General features: G+C 38.5%; 1 protein-coding gene across 2 annotated transcripts in view; it reads right to left on the reverse strand.

Moving 5' to 3' along the window:
- Positions 1–14,290, reverse strand: part of IMPG1 (interphotoreceptor matrix proteoglycan 1) — a 161,307-nt gene that overhangs the window by 84,612 nt on the left and 62,405 nt on the right. For both annotated transcript variants that reach the window (XM_009242015.4, XM_002817076.5), the window contains 5 exons: positions 8,923–8,981; positions 5,177–5,197; positions 2,979–3,226; positions 1,565–1,641; positions 609–687 (listed from right to left, as the gene is read on the reverse strand). In XM_009242015.4, the coding sequence (XP_009240290.4) occupies positions 609–687; positions 1,565–1,641; positions 2,979–3,226; positions 5,177–5,197; positions 8,923–8,981 (484 nt within the window). The remainder of the gene's footprint in view (positions 1–608; positions 688–1,564; positions 1,642–2,978; positions 3,227–5,176; positions 5,198–8,922; positions 8,982–14,290) is intronic.

Genomic DNA, 14,290 nt, shown 5'->3' on the forward strand with positions numbered 1-14,290 from the left:
TTTAACTGTGAAAAAGTTTGATACTATTGCCTCAAAATTAACCTTCTTGGAGATTCAAAAGTGAATCACCAAGACTTCAGTGTTTACTGATATTCTTTTTTACTTACACATGTGCTAATTTACACTAAAGAAACACATGTAGCAGAACAGCCTGCATCCATATTCAGCATGTAAGAGGCACAGGAATACATATAGTGATTGTAAAGACCCAGTCCACTGCTGACATGGCTGCTTGTCATGGACTTGGGCCTTAGGACCTACCTTGTCCTCATGGATTCTCAGTTTCCAAGCCCAGAGGAGATTGTTGTTCTGGGTGAGCAGCAGTTGGTGCTGTTTTGCTTTCAGCCTCCTTGACCAGTTCCATTAGAAAAGGGCTGCCGGTGCTGGCTGTAGGACTGGGAACTAGAGCTGAAGGAAGGATGCTGTGGATGTCCTCCTCTGCAGAAAGGGTAGTTCAATGGACTGCTTTTCTGTTGGAAATGCTGGTGGCAGTGAACCTTTTCCTGGGTTCAGGATGGCTTTGTCACTGGTCTTTGAGGCAGCATCATAATGGGATTCCTCAAAGAGTATGTTGTCATCTAACATAGACTTTGTGAGGAGAAACTTACCAGGTAGACCATGCTCTGCTCCGTCCACTGTCTCAAGCTGGGGTTCAACAAGAGGAAGTTCTGGACTCAAAGTAGCATCCTGAAGAATGAATTTTGCAAGACAGATGTTGAGAAAGGATGTTTGTATGTATATGAGAAGGGCTATACCCATATTTTAAAATTTTCTTTTAAATTTAAGCAAACTATTTTGTTGTTGACTTGAATCTACTATGGAGGAAGGTTCTGATGTAGAAATATGTTCTAAAAGGTTAACATCCATTGACACAGTGGTAAAATAAGATCTATTGCTTCTCGGATAACTGAATCTGACTGAATAGACTTAACTAACAGCTAAGATACTTTGATTTATGTCGATCATGTTATGAATTATTTCATTTTAGGAGGCAATAAAGCTTAGTCAGCACTTCTATTTATGAGCACCCCAGTGATAACTTCTGGCATAAATTAAATAAACATAGGTTTAAATTAAATACAAAAATTATTACTGAATTTATTATTTACTTTTAAAGACATTAATTTGTATTTATCAAACCCCCATAAATAAATAGATAGGTAAATCCTTAAGACATAAAAACAAATTTATAAAGTATGATCATGTTTATATATATTTCTGAAAGTCAAATAATATATTCTGCTTTAATTATTCTTTTCAGTTCATGAAAATTTGTTTGTTTTATTAAAAACAGAGCCCATCCTGATTCTAATTGAAACAAAAATCTAACTAAATTGAAGGAAACTTTGAACTTTGAGATATTTGAAATGCAAGTTGTATTATATTTTATTAATACAGATACTGAAAGTGGGTTAAGCAAGTGCTGCTTGTAAAAAACAGAAAAGAATTTAATTAGCATTGCAAAGGGGATTTTGCTCTGTTCAGTTCTTAAGCTGATTTGTTCTTTGGTGGAAGGTTTTGAGACTTTGTTCCTATTTAAAGAACAAAAGGACAACAAACTCACCTTTGTTATATCAGCAAAAGATGTGGGCAGCTCTGATTGGGTGTCAGGACCAAAGGCTGGCAGTGATCCAGCAATTTCTATGGGTAAAAAAATCACAAGATTTGAGTGTATCTTTCCTTTTTCTTTTGTGGTTGGGGCAATAAAACAGTCCAGGTTGAAATATGCGGAATAACCAATCCTTAAGGAGTAGTACAACAAATCATTAAGAAACCAGAGGCATAGAATAAAGGTAATTAATCTGAATGATATATTGAAGGACAGATGCAAAGGGTGCGTCTTGCATGTTTATGTGATAAGAATAGTTATTAGGGTGGATTTTTAGGGTGCTCAGTTTTATTCTATAGATTTGGACCAAGCAGCCTGGCTAATTATCTAGACCATTGGGGATAAAAATATGACTAAGTTGATAAGAAACAAAATGATTAGAATAAATACTGGAACCAAGGATCATTTGTGGCAAACTTTCAACCTAAAGCCTGATTCTCAGAACACCATAGAGGGCTCAAAAGGGACAAGCCCCGAGTATCAGGTTGTCTCTGAGACGCTTCTGAAGTTGACCTTTTCTTGCCTATGAAGTTCCCTGGCCCTTCGTCTTGTCTCAAGAGACCTTTATGAAGTTTTCTAGTGTTAAGAGTGCCTATCTTAGGCAGAAAACAGAACTGGCAGAAAATGACAGTTTCATGCCATGTTGTACCAAAATGGCATTTCCAGTGTCCATCTACCTTGCCATTTACTGAACCTACAGAGGACTACCCGCTGAGGATCCTGAGTGTGCCTGATGATCTTGTTGACTTCTTTAGATCCACTCTCCCCTCCTCTCCCTGCTACTTTCTGCCCCAGAAGGTTGAATAATGTGGACTATATCAATGGTTCCTTGGGCTCTGTCTTTGGCATGGCATACAACATTAGGCGACACTTCAAGTCTGGAGATAGTAATGAGGCTTGCTGCTTCTAGCTCCAGGGAACTCTCCTAATCCTTTGTGTACAGACAAACCTTTGCAAATGGTCCCTTTATTAAACTCTCCTCAAATTATACTAATTTGAATGTGCCATCTGTTTCTCACTGAGACCTGACCGATTGACTACATGAGAGAATATGTTTTGCTTGTGCCAGGGTAACAGAACGGTCTTTGGGTTCTTTTCTCTGCCTTGGTTCTCCACAGTTGAGTTGGACTGAACTGAAACCCTTGGATTCTCCTAGAACTATCCTTGGTAAGAAGTGGGTACCAAAGACTCATCAAATGAGACACAGGAAGGAGTGTGAAAAGCTAGAAATGATACCATATATATTCCTGTCACAGTAATGATTGACTTTAGAAGACCCAAGTTAAAATGACAGTTTCCATGAGACATTCACATTCTTAGTCTCTGCCAAAATGAGAATAAACTCAGAACTAAGCAATCATTAACTGACCATCAGTGAACTGAATTGTCCCCACATCCAAAGATTGTTCTTCGTCTAGTGCTTTGCTGATCAGCCTTTTGAGGTCGGTAGCTGTGAGATAGATTTCTGGTTGCTTTTCCTCCTCCATGGTTCCATGATAGACTTCCTCACTTTCAATTTTGTTGGAATCAAAAGACAGGAGGTCACTTGCAGGGCTTTTTGCTTCTGCACCGTGTCTCTTAAAGACGGCCGTAAGTTGCATCTCTGTGGAGCTTGAGCTGTAGATAGCAGAAGACACATTCCCCACCCAAAGCCATTGTTACATGCCTTGCAAAGAGAGTCACTAGATTGCTACAAAGCTTCAGGATAGCTTCCACCGCTTTCCTGATGGGCTCTGAGAGAATATCTCACTTTAAAACATTTCAACATTTATCAGAAACTTAAAATATGAAAAAAGAATAAACATATCTTTTAGCTCTAAAACAGAATGGCAGGAGGGAGTTCAGTCCACCTCAAAGAAGGATTACTAAATGAATCAAGTGACCATAGATTTTTACTTTAGGTTTTTTTTTTTCTTTCTTTCTTTTTTTTTTTTTTTGCGACAGGGTCTCACTCTGTTACCCAGGCTGGAGTGCACTGGCATGGTCATGGCTCACTGTAGCCTCGAAGTCCTGGGGCCCGGGTGATCCTTCTGCCTTATCCCCCAGCATAGCTGGGAATGCAGGAAGGAGGTGGGCTAATTTTAAATTTTTTTGTAGAGACAGAGTCTTGCCGTGTTGTCCAGACTGGTTTCAAACTCATGACTCAAGCGATCTGCCTGCTGTGGCCTCCCAAAGTGCTGAGGTTACAGGCCTGAGCCACTGTGCCCACCTAGGTCTTTTTGAAAAAGTGCTTTTTGTCAAAAAAGTTGCTGGTATTGACCACTATTTTTTGTGATCTTATAAGTCATGCTGTGCCAGTCAGGAAGAAGGATGAATTATCCTTTCTTCTACAAATAGCCTCCTTTAGGAAGGTCTATGAAATAGTAATGTAAGATATAGCAGTAGGACAATAGTATATATATGTGTGTATATATATATATACACACACACACACTGTATATATATATACTATTGTGTATATACATATTTATGTAAAATATATATATATTATATATATGTAAAAAAAGTCCAAATTACCCATCCATATACCCATATATGGGTGTGTGTATATACATATGTATATAGGTGTATATATACACACATATATATATACACCTATATATATATGGGTATATATATGTGTGTGTGTATATATATATATATATATATATGTTGTAACCAAGTCAAAGGTTCAGTTCTTAAGGCTATTTCTTTTCTACTTTTTTCTAAGAAGTATTTTTTAATTAAAAAAATACAACTTTAAATGATACATAACACTCTTTTCCCTCAAGTTGCTTTTAAAATAACATCTTAGAAGGAAGGTGTGAGAAAAGAGAAAAATAAGCAGTACATAGGTAACTGTATTTATTGTCCTATTCATTAACTCAAAGCTTTTTTGCATGCAAAAATGAAACAGGATTCTCTATGTCTCTGTCCTCAGGAATTAGATTTTACCTTTAGTTCATGTCATAAATCTAGACAGAGTGATGTAGAAGTGTTTTAAAGGCCACAGAAACTGATCACATGTATTCTTGGTGGTTTTTCAGACCATACAGTCATTTAGAGTCTATCGTTTGTTATTTCACTAGTCAATTACAGAGCCAAAGTTGATTCTTATTACTGAGCTCTCCAAGGTATAGTGGGCCTTTTTTCTCAGTTCACATTGACCTGGGAAAGGAGCAAATTAGTTTCTCTGCTTTATTCCAGACTTAGGTTGATTCCATGTATGTGTGTGCTTTCAGATAGACAACTGCCCATTACAAATGGCATTTAAGAAATAAATTATGCTTGCAGCACAGATATGTGTTTTTATGTTTTTCCAACTATACCTTGAGTATGATAAAATCCTGTTCAGCTGACCAAGGAAATATTTACCTGTATACCACATAGTGACTTTGATAAGAGAGCTTTTTTTTCTTTAACTACTGGACAATTGTTCAATTACTTCTATTTAAATAAGAAACCATCAAAAAGTAATGGGCTTATCCCAGACATTATATGTAAAAATTATTTGTGCGAAATCAGTATATAAATTTGGGGGAGGGGGGAATGTACTATATTTCGAAACTTAAAAAAAGTCCAAATTACCCGTCTTTTTCTTTCTTTGGTCTTCATTTCATCATGCACAATGGAAACATGAAAAAGAGAAAAAATTTTAATGACATTTATTGAGACATTCAATGAATTATTTTATATACAAAAGAAAAAATATTTCTTTCCATTGTCTCTTATGTTTGCTCAGAGCTTTGAAAGATTCATATAAACTGCCATCAGAATTTGAATGGAAACTTTGAGAGAGATAGGAATCTAAGAAGTAAATATCATTATATGTTTCTGATTAGGATTTGAGCCTTAGTTCAAAGATCATCTGCACTTTTGGTCTTCTTCTTAAATTCCTTAATTTCTTCATATTCTGCTTAAAAAGGCTAGAAATCTATCCTACATGTTTTACGTTTTGGGGGGTACTGGTGCCAGAACATTTTTAAAAAGTATTTTGTAAATGGATTTCTCAGCTCTTACTGGCATTAAATGATTAGTTTATTCCTGAAGATAATTTATCTGAGGCAAAACCGTGGAACTGGTGTTTTCTTGACTGATTATGTTTTGAATTGTTGTAATCAGTAAGCTTTGAGGGATTGGTCCAATTCACCATGGGACAGCTTGCAAGAAAAATCATCACCTGTTTACTGGGTGAGTGGTCTGTACTAGACAATTTACATGCATTCTCATTTAATCTTTTCAGCAATTTAATCCCAGCTTCACAGAAAAGGTAACAGGCACATAGAAGGAAGCGTCAAATGGGAATTGCAGGGTTGAAATCCTGGCCTTCGTGACCTCAAGCCTGGCTCATTTTTCCATGCTACCACCTGCTTGTGCATGAAAAAAGACCATTTAGTCACCAAACTGATGAACACATTTTGGACTCCTTTGGACACATGTATGAATGCAGTTTAGTAGTTATGTCCAGCTTTCTCCTTTTACATTTCAAATGGTAGTTGCTGCCAAAGACACTCTACACATGTGATGGGATTGGGGTTGTTGCCCTTTCTGCCTGGACTATATTAACTAATCTAACTTTCATCCCCAGATATCATGTGACTGAAATGTACATGCTACAGGCATGCCACAACCCTCCTTCTGTGGAGGCAAGGAAGAATCTAACTAGTGCTGCTGTATGGGGTGAGACTTCCTTCTCTACCAACCAGACACTCATCCTCCCTCTTGCTTGTTTTCAGCAATAGTTTGCAATCCATGAGGTTCTGTAAAGAGGCCAGGCTTCCTGGGTCAAGACCCTAGTCCTTTTAATTTTTAAATAATTGTTTTGTTGAGGTATCATTGTGATAAACAAATGAGACATATTTATGGTATACGGTCCAAGAATTTTGATGCCATACACCTGTCAAAGCATTACCACAATCAAGATAGTGAGCATATTCATCAATCGCAAAGCTTTACCCATCCTACTGTGCGATCCTTCCCCTTCTATCCCTATCTGCCTCACCTTCCTAAGCAACTGCTGATCTGTTTCCTGTTACTGTAAATCAGTTTGCATTTTCTAGGGTCTATTATAAATAAAATCATGATGTACTTTTGTTTGGCTTCTTTCACTCAGCGTAGTTATTTTGAGATGCACCCATGTTGTTGTGTATTCCAACAGTTCATTTCTTTGTTGAGAAGTTGTCTCTGGCAAGAATATATGACAATTTGTTGCCCTGTTGATAGACATTTGGGTTATTTCCAGGTCTTGGCTATTAAGAATAAAGTGGCTTTGAACATTTGTGCACAAGTATTTGAAGGAGTATACCCTCCAACAAGACTGCATGATTGTTAATAGTTTTCCACCTTTGCTGAGAGATAAAGCAATATTTGAAGTGGACCTTTCATTGTTCATCCTCATAATTGTGTTAATGATACATGTCCTAACTACTTCCCAGTCACGTTGAATTCAATGAGGTCACTGATAAAAAAGTACTTGTTAAATTGTAAATCAACCTTTATATAAATGAGTTGGAGGAAAGTCAGTACCAGGAGACTCACAGGGTTTTTGGTCTTCTTCAGGGATCTGGCCCACAAAAAAGCAATTTCCTTAATAATATGTTTACTTTATAATATTCTGAGCATCATTATTAATGATTACAATTTTTCCACTGTCATGAGCATATTATTTATTGTATTCAAGGGCCAAAAGATTTTATGGTGGACTAAATCTTCATGTCATCATGGAAATCACTGGGAAAATGTGATCAAACTTACTTTGTAGGCATCTTTGGCAGAAATAATAATAAATCCTTACAAAGATAAGCACTTGGTAAAAATTCAGTGTCAAGGGATATATCTTTAAAATATTCACCTTGCAAAATTTCATCATCTAACATTTTGGTTTACTTCTAAAACAGATTTTTTAAACATTTGTTTTTCATTTATTGAAGGGAGGTGGATAACGAACATTTTAATATTCACCAAAAGAACTGTTCTCATCATTTCCTTCAGCTTTAAATTAAAAATTTGTTCTTCCACTGCAGTGGTTTATTCAGAAAACCTTTGCATTTATGCAGAATATTTTTCTATCAACTTTTATTTTTCTCTAATCCATCTGATTTCACAGAAAATACTACCGAGCAGCATCTTGAAATAAAGAAAAAAGTCTGCTTTGGTAGATATTAAGAGTTTCATCTCTTATAACTTTCACTTTTCAGTATTTCCTTTCTCTGGAGTTATACAAATCAGAGGGGCCTGATAGCTTTGAAAGAAACCATGAGAGCTCTCTGCAAAGTTATTTCTTTTTCTGGGCCTGTGGAGCCCTTGCTCTGTGCATCTTCTTGCTTTAAGACAGTAGGCAGTGAAGGAGCCAGGAACACTTCTGGGGAAGCCCATGCTCCCTGGTTTACAAAGCTCGTTTGGGGCAAGAAATCTCATTCTGTTCATACCAGGGCTGATATTTTCCCTGTGGCACATTTTAAAAATAGCATATTATGAGTTCATCTGTAGATGTTTTGAAAAATGAGAACTTAAAAAAAAAGATTTAAAAATTATTTCCCCCAATCATGAACCCACATTAGAGTGTTGGGATGCTGAAGGATACAGCCCTCCTTATGCCAAAGATGTGGGAATATGGTTCAGCTCTCTTTCGTGTGGCACTATCTTATGATCTTATTTTTTTATTTAAAATTTTAATTTAGTAATTTTTTTATTTTTATTTATTTTTATTTATTATTATTATTATTATACTTTAGGTTTTATGGTACTATAATTTAGTAATTTTTGAGTGGTAATACATTACTATGAGACAGATATCAAAATGACATAAAAGGTATGTTTTAGAATGTCTTGCTTATGCTCCTATTCCTTTCCACCCCATTTTCCCAACTCTCCTACCCTAAGAGCTATGACTTTTTATTGTTCACTTGTCTCTCTTGGGCAGCATGGTTTGTTTAAATAGTAATGTTATTTAGCATCCCATAAGAAACCAGACAATCAGACACCAAGGCAATTAATGTCTACCTTTTTTTCATCTGTCTCTACTGAGGTATTTTCCTAAGAAGCTCATTCATAACCACATGGCCAAAGACAGCAGATGAGCTCTCTATAGAGAGCACTATTTCTGATTCCCAGAAGAAGGAAGGAATACAGCTCCTGTGTTACCCCCTTAAGAATCACCTAGAGTCATGTTCTAATGAGACAGTTCCTTTATCTGAAACGTACTCCGTTTTCAGGATTTGGCAGAGCTAAACAACTGGGGAAAAAGGGCCTTATAATCCTCATGGCATTGCTTTTACAAAAGAATAGGAAGAAAGTAATTTAAAAATTGAGAAGAGTTTGATTCTCTTACTTACCTAAATCCTAACACATGGATTTTTTTGAATCCTGGAAGTTTCTTAAATATCTTTTGCATCTGCAGAGAGAAAGAAATTTGTAAAATACTCTTTGGTTCTGCTGGATCAGTTCTTGCCTAACTGAAAAACCTAAACACTTTTGATGAGTTAGGGGAACAGCTGAAAATGGAAAATTATTATTTTTTCTTTAAAAAAAAACTCTCCAAATTGATCAGATGAAAAAGAAAAATTGAAACAACTAAGGAGGCCAAACTCTTTGTTCCTAGTGATTTCCAAAACCCAGAGGAAAGTATTTTGCTATTTATTTAAAAGCTGTAACTGGATAGTTCTGATCTGCTCTTATGGTTACTTTAAATAAAATATAAAATAGCTTTAAGGTGATATTTGAAGGAAACTTTTTTGTCTATAGGAGTTTTACTTATACACATGGGGTAATATTTTCTGACTATAATTATAACTAGAGTTAGCTATAATATTTTAGCTATGATATTTTCTGAATTAATGATACGGTTTGGAAAATATCTATAATGTGAAATGGATGATTACATTCAAAATGGCTGCTGTACTTACACAAAGTGGTAGAAATAGATTCTAATCTAATAGATTAGATTTACACTTAGATTCATATGGACTTCACAATAAATTTTCTTAATTAATTTGACCTTACTAATGAGGCCTGTTATCATAATATTTTATAATTGCTGTACTAACTAATCCTTAAGCTACTACAGCCTGGCCATTCTCTCCAGGCCACTGTCTCTCCGGCTCTCTCTAAATCCAGTGGCAATTTCTGTTCCCCCTCTACAGTGTCCTTGCTCTTTCCTTGTTCTTCTTCCACCTCTCTGACCACTCTCTCCATCTTCCTTGCTCCATCCTATTCCTGTATTTACTTTCTACTTTAAACATCAGGAGCCTTCGAGTTTCCACCTTCAGCCTCCCTGCTTCACTCAGTCACTCTCTCTTTTCTTCTGGAAGCTTGACTGTAGATGCTGTGCTAGGCTCTGGGGACACCGTCACATGGACAAGTACTGCCCCATCCAGCTTTCCCATTGGAGACTGGGAGGCAAGAGAGACTAAGAGGAAGGGACAGTGGTTGAGTAGTGAAGCTTGGGAGAGACAGCAGGGTGAAAGGTGAAACTGAACAGGTGAGCAGACACCCATCCCTTTCCTCTCTTCCCTGTCCCCTCTCTCCTATCCTTGTCCCCGGGGGATATCATTTTCTCCCATGGCTTAATTGATCAGTGATACGCAGCCTTGAGTTCTCCACATAAATACCCCAACATTTGCCGCTAAGTGGATCTGCCCAAACCAGAGCCATTCTCTTCTTCCCAAATCTGCCTTTGTCCTCAGCCTCTCTGCCTCAGACAGGGTCATGAACCCCGACTGTCTTCCATGCTAGAAAGCACAGCATCCCTGGATACCTTCCCTCCCACCCCCCACATGCAGCCACCCACTCTGGTTGGTTTGAATTCCACAAGTTCTTTTGTTTTCACCATGTTCTCATTCACAGGGCTGGCATACTCTCCCTATCCCTACTCCTGCACTGCTGAAATGGGTTTATGTGTGTGAGTGGGCAGAGAAGAAACGGTTTTCTAGGTGTGTTGGGAGAGGAGGAAGGAGAAGGTATCTCCTTGACTACATTTATTTTGAAGTTAATCTTTTTATTAAGAATCTTCACTAACAATTCCTTGTCGGACCCATTGAACAAGATCCAACTGTTTAGAATGTCATTTAAGACCCTCCAGAATCTGCACCCCACCACCAGGTACCTTACCATTCACTTCCTGCCATCATTATCCCCTTGGCCAATATCTTGTGCTTTACTGACACTAAACTGACCCCTGTTCCTTTCCACATACAATATGCACTTCTATGTCTTCAGGTTCCTATGAATTATTTTCTCTTCAATTTTTCCACCTTCTGCTTATTAACTTTCCCTCCTCCCTACACTGCACCCATTTTCAAAGCCAGCTCAGACATCTTCTGTACTGAAAAGCATTTGTAGAGCCCCAAAGTCAGGTTCAATTATTTCTTCTCTCTACTACTCTAGAGTTTATCGCAGTATACCCCATAAAAGTCTGTGAGGTACATGTCAGTTTCCCTCACTGAAATCATGCTCCTTGGCCATGTCCTGTTTATTCATCTTTCTTTACCTCCCTCCTTCTATCTAGCAGATTGTCATACACATAGTAGGGACTCAGCAAATTTTGTTTAATTCAGTTGAGTGCACCTCTTCATTCTCTAAATTCACTACCATTCCACTGTGTTGTCACCACATCAAAAATTACTGCCAACTCTACATTGTTCGTGTGAAGGACTAGAGCAGTGATACACAGATAATTCCCAAATCACTTACACTGGGCTTTAGACTGCATTACGAATTTTTCTCCCCCAGCAGACTGATTTACCTTCTAATTATATATTTTTTTTGTGACAATATTAAAGGTAGTTTCATTCCCTGAACATAATAAGAATCACAGTGATGAAGGTAGCTCAGCTTTTGGGTGATCTGGAGCTCTTTGTACGGGATGGGGTTTAAATATTGGTTCCGCTACTTTCTAGCTGCAAGATCCTGAGTTTATTGCTTAATCTCTCTGAATCTTGGTCTCCTTACCCAAAAAGGAATAACAATGACAACTAATAAGTAACAAGTGCCTGGTACACAGCTGGGCAGTTAGTGATTTGTATTATTTACTTTCCTATTCTCTACTTCTCCTGCTGGATTACCAGCTCCTGAGATCCCATTTTTCTCTTACTCCCCCAAGTGAACACACGGCATGGAGCCTGGAAAGAGCAGAGCAAGTCTTTAGTTAGTCATTTTTGAAACTCAGAGGGAGGAAGGACAGGATGAGGGTCCCTGTAGATGTCAGGGGCAGAAGGCCTGGGGAGCGAGTTTCTGTGTCTCCACCCACACCCTGCCATGGGCTCAACAGAAATCTAGGAGGTTGGGTTCTGCAAAGCTAGTCTTTATTCTGAGGGCAGGCAGGAAGGTCTGTGTACATGCTTCATGTCTGCTGTGGCTTCCTAGGACAAACAGCTTTGGGGCCACAGGGAATTTGCCATGCTATTTCAGTAACAGCTCCAGGGATTTAACATTTAAACATGAGCTGCAGTTTCTGGAGCAGCAGATTCAGATCCTGAATCATCCATTTTTCTTCTCCAGGATACCAGACATGCTGTTATACACATGAAAACAGTCAATCGACCCTGGGACTGGCACTGTAGATGCCTGCAGCTGCAGCATCAGCAACAGGGAGCACTGCGGGGGAGAGCCCTCCTCCTCTCCAGGAGGGCTCCATGGCACTGGCTTGGGTGGAAGGGATTTATTGTTTGTGTCCATGCCCTCTTTGTGAAACAATGTGGGATTGATTAAAAGTCAGCTTTGTTTAGGAGTGTGAGGAAGGCATCTAGGGAGGAGATGACAAAAGCCTCAGTTAATTCTGCTAAATAATCTTCTGGGGACCTTCTAGTCATGAAGCACTAACCACTAAATTGCTAATTAAGTGCCCAGTTAACCTTATTAATAATACTAAATGCACAGGGGCCTCCCTGATTCTGCTGGAATGTATGTTAACTGGGCTATAAAAAGGCAGCTGTGTTGAGTTTTCATGAATGTTTGCACAGGAGAAAGCATTCAGACAACAGCTAAATGATTCCTTTTGACATCTGTATTAAACGGCTCATTAGGTTTATTGTGGAAATTAAATTACTGCAAAGCACTGTCCATTAATTCCTGATTAGGCCTGAATGTGCTAATGCAGGCATTGGGCTGTGGTGGGGCTGATTAGTTATCTGATGGCAGGCTGTGAGGTGGTTGGGGCCCTGCTAGGGAGCCTGGAGAGGGAACAGATGTTGTAAGCAGAGGGGTTCCATCTTAGAGAAATCAGTGACGACTGTGCAAATGGAACCAGCAGGACTGACGCCAGGGGTCTCTGGAACAAGATTGGGCAGGATATACTCTTCGTTGGCTTATAAGTTTTTCAGAGGCTAGCAAGACATGTCCATTTGGCTGGGCGCGGTGGCTCACGCCTGTAATCCCAGCACTTTGGGAGTCCTAGGAGGGTGGATCACCTGAGGTCAGGAGTTCGAGACCAGCTTGATCAACATGGTGAAATCCTGTCTCTACTAAAAATACAAAATTAGCCAGCCGTGGTGGTGCATGCCTGTAATTTCAACTACTTGGGAGGCTGAGGCAGGAGAATCGCTTGAACCTGGGAGGCGGAGGTTGCAGTGAGCTGAGATGGCACCATTGCACTCCAGCCTGGGCAACAAGAGTTAAACTCTGTCTCAAAAAAAAGAAAGAAAGAAAAAGACAAAAGACATGCCCATTTGATGATGATACAATAGTCCCTTCCCACAAATATTTATCTGGGAAAAATAGGAGGCATGGCATGGTGGTTAAGAGCAAGAGTTCTGGTGCCAGGCTGCCTGGGTTGGAATCTTGGCTCTGCCAGATAATAAAAGTGGCACCGTTGGACATATTAATCTCCTTCCCTCAGTTCCCTCTTACAAAAAGAGGAAATAATATTACTCACTTACAGAATTGCATGAAAAATTAAATGAGTTAGTACATAGGAAGCATTAAGAAAAATGCTAGCTATTATGTCTATACACAGCAGTTTAGACTTGGAAAGGAACTCTGAGGTCATCTTCTACAATTTCTAAGTGAGGAAGTTAGGCCAGGGATTTCCAGTTTCTCAGAGCTAATTTTTGGCAAAAACAGGACTAGAACTCTGATTTTTAAAAAATCCCAATGTATTTGCATTATTCTACATCAGATTGTTGTAAGTGTTTAGAAAATTGACAATAGATCATCGAAGAGTCTATGGCCAGTTATCCTACTTTGAAGATATTCTGACTATACTAAGGAATTGCCAAAAAGAATGTTCCAAAGAACAAATGGAAATGTTAACAAACTATTCTTCAATTCATTTGGTCTAATAATCCATGTCTGAGTAGTTTTCTGGTTCATAAATGCCCCATGCTGATTCTTTTACTTTGACATTTGTAGAAAGAATTCTTTACATTTTATTGACTGAATGCTGATGCAGAGAGAGGCTGGAGGTTAAGAATGTTTCACTTATTTATCCCCTCTCAGGGTGAGAAGAGGTACGTATTGAATTCTCCAAGTATGAGAAGGGGGCCTGTTTGTTCCCTGGCCATGCTGAGTAAAATTCATGTGCACTCCTGTCCACATTGTAGTTCTTGGTTATGTAATCTCATGGATGCTTCTATTTTCAGTTGCATGTATACAAACAATTACTGAGTAGTTAACTGCATCCCAAACTCTGTATTAGAAGGTTAGGCATCAGAGATTAAAAGAGCAGATCCTGTTCTCTAGGAGAAGCTCATAGCCTGGTGGTGATGA

This window comes from Pongo abelii, chromosome 5 (assembly GCF_028885655.2).
Source record: "Pongo abelii isolate AG06213 chromosome 5, NHGRI_mPonAbe1-v2.0_pri, whole genome shotgun sequence".
Classification (NCBI taxonomy): domain Eukaryota; kingdom Metazoa; phylum Chordata; class Mammalia; order Primates; family Hominidae; genus Pongo; species Pongo abelii.